The sequence below is a fragment of the Erigeron canadensis genome, chromosome 7 (assembly GCF_010389155.1).
Source record: "Erigeron canadensis isolate Cc75 chromosome 7, C_canadensis_v1, whole genome shotgun sequence".
Lineage (NCBI taxonomy): Eukaryota > Viridiplantae > Streptophyta > Magnoliopsida > Asterales > Asteraceae > Erigeron > Erigeron canadensis.
Genome location: NC_057767.1, coordinates 12013506 through 12032720, shown reverse-complemented (window position 1 = coordinate 12032720; position 19215 = coordinate 12013506). Strand labels below are relative to the sequence as shown.

Below are 19215 nucleotides of genomic sequence, written 5' to 3'. Positions count from 1 at the left end.
TATATGATTTAGTTTAAGTGCTAGGATGTAACTTATCAGTCATTTGGATATTTCTAAGTGGTTCTCATCTTCCAGCCAAATTATTACAACCGATCAAATATTCTTCTTAGACCCTTTGATTATTGTTAGTGGTAATTAACTAAGTATGCACAAATATCAAAATAAGAGGTCAACTGTCTTATAATTCAAAAAAAAAAAAACAAAACTTTCCAAAGAACTCTGACTGTTAGTATCATTACTCAACAGATAATCAAGTCTTTTGCTAGTCAAGATACACCAACAAAAAATAGAATCTAGATAGTATCCATTCTCATGTAAATTGAAGGTGTCATGATCTTAACGTTATATTTTATATTATTTTATTTTCTTTTCTTTTTTGGAAAAACTTATTAAAAATAGTTTTGTACAGATAAGATATTTAAAAAAAAAAAAGAAAAAATCTTGATATCTGTTTGAAACTTATCTAACTTAATAAGTAGATATCTAAATACGGTAAGTCTAACTTTTAAAAGTTTTTAGAATAACCAAACAAGATAAAAGGAGATAGAGTGATCTCAACTAATCAACCACAATAGTGTTGTCTCTTTTGTATTATGTCTATCTTGGTGCTGCAGTTTTAGCTTAGCTTACCAAAAGGCTACTAGCTCACCATCATCTAATGCCATGTGGGGGCAACAATTAAATATATGATTAGAAAATAAAGTTTTCTATCTATTACCACTTAACATTTATATAAAGGAATGTCAAACCATGAGCTTTATTTCTTAATACTTAAAACTTGCATATATTCTTAGAAAGTACACTACTTTCTTAAGAAAATGATGATCATGCAAGCAATAAAAAGTAACATAAATGACATGTCAAATACTATTTGCCTACTTTCTATTATCTTTTTCATGCCTAAAGTTCAAAATAATATAATTTCCATGTGTCTTATTTATAAGACATGACTAGTACTTTTGCCAAAAGACGAAAGAAGGTTCAAAACTCTCGTAAAGCTTTCTTCTCTTCGAGTACTTAATTCAGTTCGAGTTTGTGTGGCAGTGAAATTTGAAATTGGTTGATTCAATCTAAGGACACGGCACACCGTGGTTACCAAAAGAAAGGCATCGTTTGGTAAGAATGTTTAAAAGTTATATTAAGAAAAATGTTCAAAGAGTTTGGCAATTTGGATGCCAAATGATAGTCAGGATGCTCCATTTGTTCACTTAACATGCAATTACAAGTTCTAAAATTAGGATACCAAATATGCACTTTAGAATGTAGTATGTCTTACACATACTAGTATACTAATACTATACTACATATGGGATGGGATGCTTCTTACCTGTGTTGTATGTATGACGGTATCCTTGGTATTCTTGTTTTGTTGCATGCCATATTGGGCCATGGGTGGGCTCACTTCAAAGTCGATACCAAAAACGTTGCTTTTAACCGGGTCCATACGAAATGGAAAGTACCAAACAAACTTAAAAGAGGTATAAGAATGGGTAATTGGCCATAGCCACTCAACTGTCTATTTTAGTTGTAAATCGAGTGTGTAATAGGTAATTTAATGTGTTGGTTTTACCCTGTACAAATAATGGCTACTTACAAGAGCAAAGAGCATATTATAGATCAACTCCCTCATCAAGGCCTTTAGAACCAATCATGACATTTGAATCTATCTGCTTGTCAAACTTCTTTTTCCTGCGCGCTTCAAATTCTTGAAATCCTTCCATCTGCAAACAATTTTTAGAAAAAGCTTACAGAAGTTACATTTGACTTTATAGCTAATTTGCACAATGTCAACAATCAAGAGAGGCATTAATGTTTACCGATTGAAATTGATCCATAGACATTGGATTATCATGCAATGAAATATTTTGTAGAGTCTTGCATGACCTCAATAAACTTGGAGGTATCTGTAGAGCAAATCGAGCAAAATTTAAATTCAGTGTACAAGGTTACAGTGACTGTCTATCTCATTACATCTAGACAGATCTGATGTTTCTAAACCACCCCTTTGATTTCAATGTTATAACATATTTGGTTTTTTAAATGTAGTTAATCAAACTAATAATATTCAACAATAACAAAAAGTTCATTCGTTTGTACATTTATTCGTTTCTGGATTTGGGTGTCTATCATGCATTCCTCAACTCATAAATACGTCTTCACTTCTTACAACATCTAAATGGGGCCCACGTCATGAAAACTGTCAAATGCAAAACAGGATGTGAATACTATGCAAATAGATTATACCTGTTTCACTTTGTTACGGTCCAAGCAAAGTGACTTGAGGTGAATGAGATTGCAGACAGAAGGAGGAAGTTCTTCAATAACATTTTCTAGAAACCACAAAATCAGAAACACGGAGCTGATTAGGATTATTCTAGGTGTGGGCATGTGGCAGAACTAAAAATGGCATAAAAGCTATGAGAGATTGACTTTATCATATGAGGCTTTTTAGTGCAAACTGCAAAGTAGAGGTGGCCATTTCGACACATCTAGTTATGAATTGGTTGTAGTTTATCTCAATAATGTAACTCAATGCCTTTAGGCGCTTAATTAAAAACCTCCAGATTTATAATTGCAAAATATAGCTTTTGTATCCACATCTAACACAACCAACAATAACAATATCAATAACTAATCTTGTCAAAGGCAGGGCTGGGAAGATGGAATGTGGACAGTCATACCTCTAACCGAGGGTAGAGACACTCATTCCAGAAAGACCACCAACAAAGAGTGCGTGACAACACATTCAACATAACCGTTATTTTAATGATACTTGGAATTTAGAGAAAAATGTTTGGTGCCAACACAACAAGTAAATGTTATGACCCTCTTCCCAACATGTCTGTTTTGACACCTCTTGTTGAAACTGTCTATCATGCTTGCCAAGAATAGGGAATAAATGTTGTAGTTTGCAGTAAGTCAGTAAGCAATTTTGGGTAAATCTTGAAAATGAAAATACGAAAAACGAAAAACAAAAGATAAGAAGACATTTTGAAAGTTTCATCCAAATTACCCATTGCTGCCAAAAGTAATGTCTTTTAATTATCATTTCCAAAAATGCTAGTTTGCCGTGTAGTTAATGATTACAGGATATGTAACAAACAAAGTATGTCTTCAAACTAAACCATAATATAGAAGGGGCAATTTCGACCCATTCGTAAAACAATAGGTTAAGTTAGAAAGGAGAATGAACCAAAACTCGTTCAAAGTGTAGATTTAAAATATTGGTTGTCCTAAATCATTCTATTTAGAATATTTGATTATCACATGCTAATATACTTGTAATCATTTTATTTACAATATTAGATTATCAGTTTATCACATGCTAAAATACTTGTAATAAGGTTTCACATACAAACTATGAAAAGGAATTTATTGAACATAATTGTGTTATGTGTCAACCCAAACCATTCCAACATGCCCATTCCAAACCATTATGAGAGTACTATGTTTTCATCAGGTATAAACCAAAGAAGCGTATGATACCATTCGCTTTTAGCTCTTCTAGTGAAAAGCAGCTCCCGATAGATTCTGGAAGAAACTTCAATTGATTATTCGACACATTTAACAGCAACAACTGCATTTTCAAAAGTTCAATTGAGTTCTAAAAACTCAACTCACTTGGAAATTCTACAGGAAGCCACTTACATTTCGTAAGCTTCCAATGGTTTCTGGCAGCGCAGTTAACTGATTGCCAGAGATAGATAGTCGCTCAAGTCTCACCAATTGGCCCACTGAACAAACAATTGTAAACAAACTATCAGCCTTATAAATAGGAGTTTACAACAAATTGACATTCCATGTCTCATGAAAATTGCAACCTTTGAGTCTCAGTGTTGATGTGTTGGCGTTTGGATTTACACTATGAAACTATATATATGATAAGGTAAAAGTTTGGAGTCCATTCCGACATTTGGGTGCCAATGAATTTCTAGAGTAATTAGCAAGTGGAGCAGTGAGAATTTCATCCTATTATGAGTGGTTCACAATGTTTAAGGAAAACAAATTTCGAAACTGAACTTGTCGCAATTTTCATCGAATGGAGGGATATAATGAGAATGGTTGGTGTTATTACATTCATCGGGTAAAAATGTGACTTTGTTTTGATCGAGATTAATTAACTTCAAAGACTGAAGTTTGCCCACATTTGATGGAAGACGTTCGATTACATTATCAGCCAAAATCTGAAAACAAGGTTTTGTTATTTCGGATATCAAATATTTTATAAAATAACATATACCCATAGTGGTCATTAATCACTAAACATCCTACAAAGCACCATAGCAAAGATTATTAAAAAAAAATTACAGAAATCTCTTAATAAGCAAACAAAAAGCCACAAGTGCATACAGGTTAAAATCTGCATTGTTTAACTTCCTCAAGTAGCACCATAAGGTTAGTGACTCAAGATCAATGATCAGACATGTTTCTTTCAGTTATCCGAAATCATAAATCTTTCCATCATGATTCACGAAGAGTTAACTATATACAAACATTTTTCTTAAATCAGTTTTCATACAAAAATGTGAAAAGAGGTTTAAAAAAACTTGCTCTTATTCAACTACCCTAATAGATAGCAGAAATATTGATGTAATCTAGCCCAAATCTAACAAAAAGTCACAATTACTATCAAGTTTTAATTAGTATACTTCCTTATGGTCACCTTGTTTATTATTTTCTTTTGTGATTGGGGCATTAGAACGTTCCTGAACTGTAATTTAGGTCACATATAGTTTTGCCTGAATATAAAATCTTTACAACTTTAACCTATGGCACAATCCAATATTATCCTTCAGATTGTTCATTGAGTCCCATCCCCATGGCTTAAATAAAATGAACTACTTATAAGTTATAAGCAAAATGGAATAAAAACCATACAAGTCAACTGAGGCTGCGAACAAAATACCAATCTGAAATATTTCATAGTAAACAGCATATGAATAAATTCAGAGAATTTTTCATGCGTTAAGAGATGACCAAGTCACCTAGTGGACATAAACCTCCGTAGAACTCGTTCTCAAACGAAATACAACTCAAAGAACTCATAAATAAGAAAATAAATACAAATTTGGCACTTAACACAAGATAATATCAATAAATTATAAATATGGCCTTATCATAATCATCCTAAACATGGTTAATACTCAGCATATAAAACAATGTGATTGATGAACATTTGGTAAAGTTTAAGGTTACAGTTGAACAGTTAATTATATAATAATGAGAGATGAAATGTAAACATGTGGTACTTACTAGTCTCTGCAGGTTTACTAACTTGCTGATCTCCTCTGGAATGTCAGCTGCGAATTAAAAAAAAAATAGCCAAGAAAAGTATCAAAATTCTATATGATTCTTTTTCAAAAGTGAATTCTATATGATCTAGGAGTATGTAAGTTAACTGTTAATAGCTCACGAAGATTTCAGAGGAGGCCATCTTTACTTTGGGATAAAAAGAAATAAAGATGGGAATCACAAAATGTATTATGGAGGACTGAGAAAATTGACATACACAAACAAGTATCAAAAAACTTTCTCGTCGGAATGGTTAACTTTGTGTGCATTCTACAAATGATTTTGTAATATTGAAAGCTCACTCGAAATAAAGCAAATTGCAAATGCTAGTATCTGCATGTGCTTCTCGCATTTATAGTTGTAAGAACTGGATAAGCTAGAGTAAAAGTATTCTACGATTTTAAATTATTGATCATTTAGGGAAATATATGAGATAAAAGGATATTTTTATGACAAAACGAGAAGGGATGTCTTGTAATACGCACTTATGAGTAAAAATTAATAAAACATGAACAGGATATATTTATAACAAACGTAAGGGATGTTTTACAACACTTGCATGAGTAAAAATTAAGGATGGAAATGGATAAGAAAACAAGAGTCATGTTCCACAAACACCCATCCATACAGGGTTAGTAAACGCGCGAACTTTCACCAACTGGTACGGATACGGGTACATCAGTGAACATTAACCCATGGCACGAGTGGTGGTTATGGAGTTTCATTAGGGATAAATCCAAACATTTTAATATTTTAATTACAATTCAAAGGTTTCACTTCAGCAAATCTCTAAATCACTAAGCACATCTAAATTCTGACTTCACAAACCTAAGTGTAAACCATTACATCAACACATCATAAGATATAAACTACTAGCACTCCAGTTTTCAGAAGTATCTGATAGGTTCCCGAATATCAAAGTATAAATCTTTATCTTATCCTTAACTTCAGAAATTTAATCAATACTTACAGCTTTGTCGCTTACAGGATTGCTTAGTATTTCAATGACTGGGGAATTGTAAGAGAGGTGACCTAGTTTTAGCAATCAAAACCCTGGGCAAACCTCTAAAATGTAATTAGATCCTAAGAAAATGAAAGAAAACAATACCTAAATGGCTAAATGTCTTAAACTCTTGTGAATAACCACGAATAGCAAAGACGGGTATCGCAGATTTACATATGGATTTGCACATGGTATATAGAAATACTCGTCGCCTGCTCACCCCCCCCCCCCCCCCCCCCCCCCCATATATGGATTCAATTTCGTACTAATACTCACCACCACAGTTGAGTTTCTTTTTGTGGCGGGTTTGTTTCTCTCCTACTACCATCCGTATTTTTAGATATGCAGGGTCTTTTCCATCTACTAGTTAGTCTAAATATTGATCCACAAAACTGATTATTTGACTCTTAAAATTTGGATTCCGGGTTACCACAACCACATGTAATAATAACTAGAGACATAGTGGATCCACATTTAGCATATTCTCATAGTGATTACGGTGAAAATGCAAATGACCATAACTTTTGATTCCAAGGCACGTTTTAGATGAATGGAAACACGAAGGAAAAATATTGAATTTAATATCAAATAGAAAAATTCAAATCTCCACAAAGAGAGAAGATAAATACCTAATTTGTTATGTGTTACATCAAGCGTCCGTACAGATCTTTCCAGCTCAAGAACCTCATCTGGAAATGACTGTTCCATCAAAAACACTCAAAACTTAGTCGTAGACCGTTATATTACCTCTACTACTATACAATACATTTAACCGTATTGCTTCAATGTCGAAAGCCTAAAAAGTTGATTATTTGAAACATGATTAACAATCACACATTTAAACATATATCCCATAAAAAAACCACACATTCATCACATTTCGCCGTCACTACATTGCGCGGATAATTATAGTTAGTATATATACAGACCCTCATTTTAAGATGGTATCCATTTCTTACTCTTGAACATTGTATTACATTTAAATGCTAAAACTAAAAAAAAAAAAAAAAAAAGTTGCAAGACAACATTTCCTTAAAATAATCCTTGTTTCCATTTATAAAAAGCCGGTTTGGCTTGCTGGTTATCAAAACTTTTTGCCACAAGATAACAAAAATTAAACATTTTAACAATTTAGAATAAAGATTTTTTTTTTTAAAGGAAAGAAAAGTAATAACCTTTAATTTAGCGTCACGTAAAGCAACAATGCCGGTAGCTGTCCACCGTGACAGTCGGTCGGATTTGGATTCAATGGCAGCTTTGCTTGAAACACAACCCATTCAATTCAATCTTTTATTTTTATTATTATTGTTGTTGTTAATTTTCCTTGCAGGATTCTACAAATTAATAATAAAATAAATGATAGATTTTGAAATGAAATGGGAAAGCTTTGACAGGAAACTGATATTTTATGAAAGAAAACTTCCAGCTCTGTTTTTATATTAAGGAAACAATTATCTTTTCTTTTTTTTTTTCTTTTTTTCTTTTTTTATATGTTATGAATCATTTGCTCGCATTCGGAGATATAGCTTATGTTGTCGTCTTTGCTACCCTCACGACCTGGTAAGAAGAGAAACTGCCAACTAAATCGCCTGAAGACACGACATTTAATTGCGATAAAACTCTGCCGCTAGAAGACTCAAACCTGTTTCACTGGAGGACTTTATTGTGAAAGTCCTTAGTATGTCATTTACATGTCGTGAACTCAAGATCTTCAGCATGTAAAGCTAGTATTCAATCATTGAGCTATAATGTAAAGCTGGTGCTCAATAATTATTTATTATTGGTATAAAAATAAATATATTTATATAAAGTAGTAATGGAATTTGTATAAGTTTTTAATTAAAAAAACCAAGTACAAAAAACTATAGAAAATAAGATGATTTTTTATTTTATTCTTGAATTTCATCCCAATAAATTTATGCAAAGATTATGGATAAAGAAAATTTATCTAAAGCTTATGGTTTTAAACGAGATGGTGTCATGGATAAAGAAAAGAAAAAAGGAGGCTTTTATTCTCAACGTTGATTTTAACAAAGCTTATGACAACGTTAATTGGAATTTCTTGATGGCGGTTATGAATCAAATGGGTTTTCTGGGCAGATGGTGTAACTGGATTTATGGAATTCTCTTGTCCGCTCGGTCATCGGTTCTGGTTAACGGTTCACCTATGTATGGTGAATAAAGCTACGACTGGTGGATCCTTGGTCGGCTGAAGCTGCCAAACAATGGACCCCAAATTACACATTTACTCTATATAGATGATTGTATTTTTGTTGGTGAATGGTCAATGTAAAATATTATTAAGGTTACTAGGATGCTTAGGTGTTCTACATCTGCTCGGGTTTGAAGATCAATCTTGGGAAGTCGAATCTTTTTGGGGTAGGGGTCGAGGATGTTGAAGTTAAAAGGGTGGCTGATTTAATCAAGTGTAAGGAAGGGGTGCTGCCTTTTACGCATCTTGGTTTGAAAATTAGGGGGAATATGAGAAGAGTTTCGGGCTGGAATTTTTTGGTTGAAATATTTGAATCTCGGCTTGCTACTTAGAAGGAAAATTCGTTATCTATTGCTGGAAGGGTGACTCTCATTAAGGCTGTACTTGAGAGCCTGCCTACGTATTATTTTTCTTTGTTTGTTGTTCCTAACTCAGTAATTAACGGGCTTGAGTCATTGATTAGAAGGTTTCTATAGGGAGGCTCGGTGGACAGGAAAAAGATTAACTAGGTGGCATGGGAAAGGGTGGCGTCGCCTGTCAAGGAGGGTGGTTTAGGAATTTGTAATCTCAAAGATTCTAATATTGCGTTGTTATCTAAATGGATCTGGAGATATCAGAATGAACCAAATGCTATATGGAGGAAGGTTATTGACTCGCTTCATGGTGCGTCTAGAACTTGGAATGTTGCCCCGGTAAATCGAGCAATGACTGGAGTATGGAAATTTGATATGTCGTATTTTATACCCATTTCCTACGGCTTAATTAGTTGTTTCCATATGGTTTAAGAATCGTTTTCGTATATATTTGGTACGTTTATGGTGTTTGTTAGTGTTTGAGGGTGTTAACAGGTACCTAAGCGTTAATCTGAAGAAAACGAGATTTATGGAGTAAAATGAGTGCTTACGGACGTTTTACGAGGCACGTAAGTGAAGGTTAGAAGCAAGTCAAAGCTGGTCAAAGTTGGTCAACGAAAGTCAACGCATACTGCGACGCATTAGAGGACTGCGACGCAGTTATTCTTGCTGAGGAAAAAACTGCTTCGCAGTAGCCTAAGACTACGACGCAATTGGACCGTGTACAACCAAAAGACCAGTCAATGAAAGTCAAAGTCAGCAGAAGTCAAACGTGAGACTGCGACGCAGTTGGGTGCCGATTCTGTATTCTGTTGGAATGATATAAATAGCTTGTAAAACATTCTAAAAACCGTAACTTTACTTCCAGTCGACTTTTGAGCACTTTTTGAGGGTTTTTCTCGTATTCAACCATCTTTAAGGATTTCAAGCACGATTGGATCAACCATCTTTAAGGATTTCAAGCACCATCTTTAAGGGTTTTTCTCGTTTTCTCGCATGCGATTAGGTACACTGCCTGTGAGTGTGTAGTAGTCAGTCTTTTGGTAATTCGTGTTTATAAATTTTATTACTAGATTTCACACATCAAAATCCATTGTTGGAATGGTGGATAAGGTTAAGGTCGGTGGCAAGGGTCTAAATAATGCTTTCAAAGGGGTTTGTGGCAATGGTGCTTCTGTGCGTTTTTGGTTGGACTACTGGATAGGAAATTGCAGTTTAAAAGAAGCTTTCCCACTTATTTTCAAAATGGAAAAAGATAAAAAAGTGTTTTGTGATTGATCGATTTTGTGGTGAGACGAAGCATTTTATTGGCTGTCAAGAGTGGTACTCAGTAGTGCAATGGGTAGAGATGCTTTCGTTGCTGGAACATATACGAATTCGTGACGAAATGGACAAGTGGGTATGGCTTGGGGATAATCAAAACGCATTCTCGGTAAAAAGTGTGAAAAGGTTTTTGAGGAGCGATCGAGACTATAGCGACAGACATGTCTTCAAGTGGGTCTCTTGGGTTTCAAAAAATGCAACATATTTGTTTGTCGGGTTGTTCAAGATCGTATTCCTACTTATATGGCTTTACAAGCTCGGATTATGTGAGAGTTGGGATGAATCTGTTGATCATTTATTGTGTTATTGCCAAGTTTCTACACAGGTGTGGGATTGAATTGCTGCTTGGTGCAAGTTTGGTAGTTTGGTTTTTTCTTCTGTTCGTGAGCTTATTTAATTGTATGACAAAGTCGGTTTGGGGAAGAAAGCTAGGAAGGTTTTCAAATGTATCCTTTTTGTGACTTGTTGGTGCCTTTGGAAGCCAAGAAATGAGAAGATTTTTCAAGACGTCAAGGTGTGTAGCAATAATGTGTTCTTCGATATTAAGACGGTTAGCTTTTTGTGGTATAAAAGTAGATTGAAGAAAGGTTTCATTACTTGGGAGGATTGGAATAGATTTAATGTAATCTAATCCTGATGTTGTACTTTTACTACTCCGTGAGTGCGGAGTAGTTGTTATATGAATGATACTTACTTTTCGGAAAAAAAAAGAATTTGTGCAAAGTTCGTTGTTATTTTATGCAAATAACCCAGGTTTTTAAAACAATTTCATTTGATTATTAAGGTTTCTATGGGATTTTGTTTTTTCAAAATGCAATTCCATAATCTTTAACTCGTTTTATAGGTAATACTTTTATTCATGACAAACATTTTGTTGCGTGTTATATGGACCAAATGAAACAAGTATTTAGGATGCTGTGATCCTCAAAAACATATAATCACAAATACGGACTCAACAAACTACAAAGGGACTCGTCCCCCACATCGATTATTTTAGATCGTGGTTTGAAACATTTTCTGGACACAACAATACCATAAATATAAACGTGACATGCCTAGGAATGAAAAAAGAATAAAAGAAAACCCGACCTGACCCGAAGGGGAAACCCAATACCCATAAGAATACCCAAACCCGTTCGGGGCCGAAACTTTGAATAGATAAGAATATCGTCAATGAAGACAATCACAAAATGATCTAAGAATGGACGACATACCCGATTCATTAGATCCATAAAAGCGGCAAGAGCATTTGTCAACCCAAACGGCATGACAAGGAACTCATAGTGCCCATAACGTGTACGAAAAGCTGTCTTGGCTACATCATCCTTTTTGACTTTTAATTGATGATAGCCGGACCGCAAATCAATCTTTGAGAAGTATGAAGCACCATGGAGCTGATCAAAGAGATCATCAATACGTGGGAGAGGATACTTATTCTTAACCGTTTGCTTGTTAAGCTCATACAGATAGAACCATCTTTCTTTTTAACAAAGAGAACTAGAGTTCCCCAAGGTGAGGAATTTGGACGTATAAAACCTTTGTCAAGTAGCTCTTGGAGCCGAGACATAAGCTCTTTCCTTTTAGTAGGAGCTGAATGATAATGTGCCTTTGCGACAGGTGTAGCACCAGGCATAAGATCTATCTGAAATGTGACCTTACGGTCGGGAGGAATACCGGGAAAATTATCAGGACAACATCAGGAAAATCAGATACTACATCATCGTTAGAAGCATTAGGCTTCTCCTTTCGTGTTACAATAACATAAGCAAGAAAGTGGTTCTTATTCTGTCGAATACATTTGAGAGCCTTCATCAAATTAATGATCTTTAAGCTCCCTCTCTTCTTGTCTCCATAAACTGAAATAACTTTACCATCTGGAGAAAAGAAACGCACGACCTTTTGGGAACATAAAATATTAGCATCATGTTGAGATAACCAGTCCATGCCAATCACCACATCGAACCCAGCAAGAGTAGTAGGCAATAGCTGGATCGAAAAGCAACGACCTTCTATCTATATGGAACAATCATCATAACCCTCATGAATATCACAAATAGTACCGTTAGCAATTTCAACTTCTATAGAACAATCCAAGGGTGTAGTAACTTTATCGAGCTTAGGGGTAAACAAAGTAGACACAAAAGGCCTATTTGCACCCGCATCAAAAAGAATAGAAGCAGGTTTTGAATTAACAAGGAAAGTACCGCTTACTACCTCATCGTTATCCTTGGCAGCTTCAACTGTCATTTGAAAGGCTCGAGCTTTGGGCTTTTGGGCAGCCGTCTTCTTTCCATCATTTTTTCCTTGTGGGCAATCATTGATGAAATGACCAGTTTGGTGACACCGGTAACACTTTGGCTTATCTTTGCATTCTGCAGCAGGATGACCCGTACCACCATAAGTATCACATCTGCGAATCTTAACATGGACCAATATGAGGCAGCATGCTACCAAAACATCGAGCATTCATCATTCTATCAACCTTGAACCTCTTACTCCCATCCTGAATTTCCGTGTTCTTCATTTTTGAACTCGAACTTTCGTTTTGTCAACTTTTACAAACACATTTTCAACTTGAACCACTACAACTTCCATCACTGTAATATAGCAGGAATCGTTCGTGTTCAAGTGCGGAAGTAAGGTGATTAACAATGGTGGATGTGTGTGTGTTAGTGTGTGTATTGAGAGAGACAGAGATATGTGTGTGGAAAGCTTTGAAATATATTTTGCAATATGTGACTAGAGGTTGCAAAAGGTTAAGGCTTGAGGGGTATTTATACTCTAAGTAAATACATAAGCTCCCCCTCAACCTTATATTACATATACAACTTAACAAAGATAATGAAATACAACTAAGCACTATTTTGAATTTCTAACATTCTCCCCCTTAGTGCTTGGTTGTCTTCAATCAATTCCTCCTGTTCCTCCTCCTTCTTTTCTCAGCTCGTCTTTTCTTGTTCTTTATTTTCTTGTAATCTTGAGCTGCTTTTGATGTGGATGGTTTATCTTTCATGGAATTCCAAAAAGCTCTTTTCTTGTAACTATTCCAAGAGTCATTCCAATACCTCTTAGGAATGAAATGCCAGTTAGCGCCTTCTGGACGTTCATCAGGCAATCTGATATTGTCTTGAAAGTTAACTGGAGGAATATTATGAGGACCTCGTTCATGACTTGGATTCCAAAGAACCCATGAACCTGTCTCAGTATGAATGATTCCTTCTCTTGGTCTAATAGTTCTGACAGCAATAAGATCTCTAACTCTTTGACGCATGTCAATTGTCTCTTGGATCCTTCTTATGTGTCTTTCTCTTTGAATCTGGATGTTTTCATTTTCACTGTGATCAGGATTATCATGAATGGCTCTGAGGAAGAATAAACAATATTTCAGAGTGCCATTTGAATACTTTGGAAAATCAGATGCACGGACAAAGATTTTTCATCTGAAGCTGTTTATGAAAACAAATCCATTCAATTCTTCTATTGGATCTCCAATCTGATAAGAATCCAACTCATAACCTCCTGCTCTCTGAATTGGTCTCGTGAGATTGATTCTTCTTGTTCTCCTTTCTAGACCAATCTGGAAATAATTGAACTCATAATATCTGATTAAAGCCTGAATGTGACTCTTCAGAGCTTCATAAGCAAGGAGTTGATCTGGAGTCTTTGTAATCAAATGAGCATACTGGTTGTAGAGAAAGATGATGTCAGAGATTGGTAAGTATTGAAAAGATTCTTCATGAATAGCATAGATGTGACCATCAGCTCTTTGAACTCTAAATCGGACAAGTCTTTGATTCTGATACTTGATAGGAGCAATTAATGTCAACACTTTTGTGATTGGACTCTGGAACTGATTATACCACTCTTCACTTCTTACTGTGCTTTCAGCATTCATCATTTCCAAGTATGCATCCCTTTGATTTTGATGTCTGAAAAGAAAGAATGCTCTCAACCTATTCAAGGTCATGTTGAGTCTTTCCTTAGATGAGCAGTAAATCGGGAAGGCTCTTTCTTCAATATATCTAGCCCTGCATACTAATTCTTCAGGTCTGACATTCGGATTCAGCATTTGTGCATAATTCTCATGAAAATATCCTTCATTAATTTGCCAGATTTTGTCTCGAGTCATTCTTGGATGTCTAATGCCCATGCTAAGCTCTCTTGGAGTGTCAAGATTATTTGTATCTCTTAGATCATAGACAATTTCTTCAAAGATATCTTTCTCAAATTGTTCTTGAGACATAGCAGGTCTTGGTGGAGCATCATTAGAATCATCCGAATCAGAATCATTGTCATCATCAGTCCTCTTCACTGGTTGAAACGGATCAAGATCACTAGATTGATCAGAACTTGATGTGGTTGAGTAGTAGTGAGATATATTTAACAAGTGGAAGTAGATCATCTGAATCAGAATTATGAACTTGATGAGCTTGAGATGATGAAGGAATATCCACACTTTGAACTTGATCTTGATTTCCTTCTGTTGTATCTTGAACATTTACTTCTTGTGTTGTATTATGACCTTCTCCACTATCTTGAGCATTATTCTCCCCCTCGGGTTGATCATCTGGATTTTGATCATCCTGACTCCTTAAGATAGTGGCCGGTCGACATTGTTGCTCAAGCTCACTTATTCTCTTTCGAATTGCTTCATTTTCAGCCTTATGAGCAGTATCAGTTTCCAGAAAATGTTGATAAGAAAGAATTGATTGACAGATGGCTTGTTTTGGTGGATTCAGATTAGGCTCTTCAGATTTTAATCTACAAAGTACTGCCATTATGAGAGTATCAGTGGATATACCACTTTCATGAAGCCTATTAGTAGTATAATCATTCAAATAAGTATCACTGAGATCATAATCCTATGAAGATGAAGAACTTGAAGAAGAATCATGAGAATCAGGATCAGGAAACGATTGTTGAGTTGATGAAGTTGGAATTTCTGGGAGTGTTGGTAATGATTGAGTAATCGGTGGTGTTGATATGATTGGTTGAGATGACAAAGAAGTAACAGTTGGAACAGTTGAAATATGAGTAGAAGGTGTAGAGATTGGAGTATCAACAGATGAGCCAATTCTAAGTGCACCACCAGTAAGCAGTCTGCGTGGTGAAGAACTGGTTTGAGTCATTGGAAGTTTGCCAGTAATAGTATATCGGGAAGCATGTAAAACACTTTCTTGTTCTTGCTCAATCCCTTCAACCAGATGAGTCACAAGAGTTCGAACAATTGGAGATAATGCTGGAGATTCAGAAATTGAAGAAACAGGAGTAATGGAAGCTGACACATCAGTAGTTCCAAGTGGTTCTACTGAGTGACCTGACGCATCATGACTGTCACAGGATTTCCTGTTGATTCAAGAGTTTGAGCAACAGTTGATGATTCGGCTTCACAACCAGAATCCTGTGGAAAGTGGACAAACGTAACACCGGTGTCACTTAGATCAACCGTTAAACCCAAAGCACGAATAGCCGCAGCAACTGCTCGAGCTTGAGAGAGTTCAAACTGTCGCTGAGCGAATTCAGCTACACGGGTGCCTTCGTTCAAAGCTGGCATAACGTTAGCGATGGAAGGACTTCTAAACAATCCTTGAGAGGGCACTAAAACCGAGCTCTCTATGTTTGTTCCGGCAGCATCACCTAGATGTGCAGATGGTATAACAATCGGTGTAAGTGTCCTAGGGGTACTAGACAGACGTGCAGAAACGAAAGTCAAGAGAGGGGCAGATGTCTCCTTATCTTCAACATCCACAGACTCTGAAGGAGACTGGGATGGAGTACGTGGATTTTGCCCATGCAGAAATGAGACGTCAGCCTGTAGAGAGACTTCCGAATGGCTAGTGGAGGTTTGACCGTGCAAGAGTTGGGTGCTCTCGTCTTCTATCCTAGGTCGAACCCGGCGAGTATATGTGGTTTGAACTAATGGAAGGCCAACGCTTTCTTTATGCCTTATACCTAGCCCGGACCTCTCATCCTCTCTAACATTTTCAACTCCACCCTCAGTTCCACCTTGTTCCTCCGGGATGTCCATGACATCATCAGCAAATTGATTGGCTTCATTATCAGATGAATCAATATCAGAATCAGCCACATCTTTTTGTTCAGTTCGGGAGAAACGATCATACTCAAAGCGAGATCTTTTGAATGTTTTCTTTTTGATATTAACAGGAATGGACTTCCTGCGGCCTTGAAAGTATGTCGGTGGAGGAGATAAGAAAACAGGTGTAGTAATTGTTGATGAAGGAATTTGAGTTGGAATTTGTGATTGAGGCATTGTTGGGGCATCTAGTGTTAGAATTTCTGGAAGTGGAGATGTTTGTATTGGTGAAGAGTGTCTTTGTGGTGAAGGTGTTCTTGGTGATGGTGATCTTCTGATATTTGATGTTTTAGGAGGTGGTGATCGGAGTGGTCTTGGAGTCCCAGACTCAGAGATTGTATCCTCAGAAGATGTTGGAGAAGAAGGTTCAACCGGTGTTTTTCTTTTCAGCTTCTTTTTCTTTGAACTTCCCTTCTTTTTTTGTTGATGTACTTTCTTACTCAACTTTATCACAAACATTTCACCTCTTTGTTTCTTACTCTTTGGCCTACCTGAACTGGATTCACCCTCACTCTCTTTTCTTTTCCTCTTAGACCCCTCACTTGGCGACCTATGTACAACTTGGGTAGGAACCGGGAGGCTTTCCGGTCCCATTGTTGTTCTAATCCAGTCCAGATATGCCTTCTTGGCATCATCAGCATCAGAAACCATATCAAGTAAAAATGATGGTATCAAATAAGAGTAGTTAGGGATACCAGAGTCTCTAACGAACTTGAATGGATGAGTAACAACTCTTCCTGTCTCAAGAAGTCTTGGAATGTGCTTCTTGTTCCTGATTATACTTCGGACAATTGCTGAGAGAAATCTGATGAAAGGTATATACTTCTTGGGTGCAGATAATTTTCCATTTACTGCTACTATCAGCTGATCCCAAAGAAGTTGAGCAATGTCGTAGTGCTGATTGAAAACAAACCCATAGAATATATACAGCATTGTCTGGGTTAAGTTATCCATTCCTCTTGTATATGGATGTAAACAGTTGCTGAGCACAGAAAATACATAGTACCAAATTCTTGGTAACTTCTTCAACTTAAAATCAGTTGTTCTTGTCAGAGGACCATCATAACCAAGTGATATCAAGGCAGCAAACATCACATCATTTGATTCAAATGCATCATAATCATTTCTCCCATTTGAGTTTGCTTCTGGTAGCCTTAAATATCTTCTGAAATCATCTAAATTGAACTCGAAGTCATATGTATTCTCTTCAGAATGAAGTTCGAATTGAAAATAGCCTTGTCTACGAAGTTCTGGAGATTTGACTTTTGATTTAATCCTTGATGAAGATGGATCATGTGGTTGCACAAAGATAATGGATCTCCACATGTCAAATAAATATGATTCAGCCAGATCAACATCTACTGTTAGAGCATGAGTAAGAGGATGATTGTGGAAGATTGCTGAGATTATTGGAAAGCCGGGGGCATTGAAAGGATCATTCAGATATCGATTATTTCTCATATTGATGGAATTTCCGGCTGTAAGAATTTCTTCTATTGATTCATTAATGGCAGTCTCTTCATCATGTCTAACCTCCTCTTGATGATCCATTATTTTTATAATTTTCTGTTTGAAGACATAAAACTTTTAACACACACAGAAAAATAATATTTGAATAGCAAATAACAAGGTTCACACAGACAATTTATATAAGATACAAGGAGGTTCACAAAGGCGATCAACTCAGTGTATCCTTTATAAATCATTTGTTATGAAAAAATAAATACTGAATAGTTAAATACATATTTTCCATATATAAGTTTACAAAGAAGTTCACAAAGGCGATCAATTCTTTGTACTCTTATATACTTTTATATGTATATAACTTTGAAAATAAGATATAATCATATAAGTATGATATATTTGAGAATAATAAGGAAGTACACAAAGGCGTTCGATTCCTCGTATTCCAAAATATATGACAATTATATGATCATACAAAACAGTTTGTCACACCACATAATAATAAAAAAAAATAAAAAAAATTTTGAGAAGGGAAAAAAAAATTCTAAGTATAGAAAACCAGAACGATCTAAATTAGATCGTTCTAGGTTAGACTCAGTTGAAGAAATGAAACGCTCTAAATTTAGATCGTTTTGAAAACTTTTATGGAAAAAATAAAGAAGTATGGAAAACTGAAATTGAAACGATCTAAAAGAGATCGTGTTAAACCTTTATTTGAGCAAAAGTTTTAGTATGAGAAAAGAAAGTAAAACGATCTAAAAGAGATCGTTTTAAGTTTCTCATGTGAGAGAGAAAAAAAATGTTAAGTAGGGAAAAAAAATAAAATGATCTAAAAGAGATCGTTTTAGGTTTTGTTGAAAACTTTTGAAGTGAAGGAAAAATGAAACGATCTAATTTAGATCGTTGTGGAAAAATTTTGAGAAAAACTTCACTTCTATTTGAAAGGTTTTCTAACACTTTAAAAGATATAAAGTGAAATCAAATTCATGATTTCTCTGTCACTTAAAAGTATCAGATTTGAGCGAACCGAATTCATAAGAATTCAGTTACCCATCAATCGAATTCCAAACTCATTCTTAAACCACACAGCGTTCAGATCCAAGAACGATCCAAATTAGATCGTTTTGGTCTCAGTCTCAAGGGTTTTATCAAAGAAATAACATGAATAGAACATAAAAGGTGAATGGTAAACTTATTTTACTTCAAGTCGTTTAGAAATCAAAACGATCTAAATTTAGATCGTTTTAGAATCAAAACAACTCTAAAATATAATATTTTTGCCAAACACTTTTCAGTTACCCAAATATACATCAATATTCACATTCAATGGATCAAACTGCACCTTGAGCATGGCATAACATTTATCCCTAGCCAAACTAATAATATCATTACGCAACATATCTGAACAGACACACATCAATCCATTTAAACACACTCTGATCAACTTTATTTTCAAGAACAGGGTGGGAAGGGT

The 19215-nt window shown here is 35.5% G+C and overlaps 1 protein-coding gene across 1 annotated transcript; it reads right to left on the bottom strand.

Moving 5' to 3' along the window:
* Positions 1-1413: 1413 nt before the first annotated feature.
* LOC122608077 (plant intracellular Ras-group-related LRR protein 7-like) lies at positions 1414-7672 on the bottom strand. The gene is made up of 9 exons (XM_043781162.1): positions 7471-7672; positions 6925-6994; positions 5254-5300; positions 4076-4184; positions 3649-3734; positions 3487-3577; positions 2245-2330; positions 1818-1904; positions 1414-1721 (listed from the first exon to the last, which is right to left on the bottom strand). The coding sequence occupies exons 1-9, from the start codon at positions 7570-7572 to the stop codon at positions 1611-1613; spliced, it is 789 nt and encodes a 262-aa protein (XP_043637097.1). The 5' UTR covers positions 7573-7672; the 3' UTR covers positions 1414-1610.
* Between the last annotated feature and the right edge of the window lie 11543 nt (positions 7673-19215).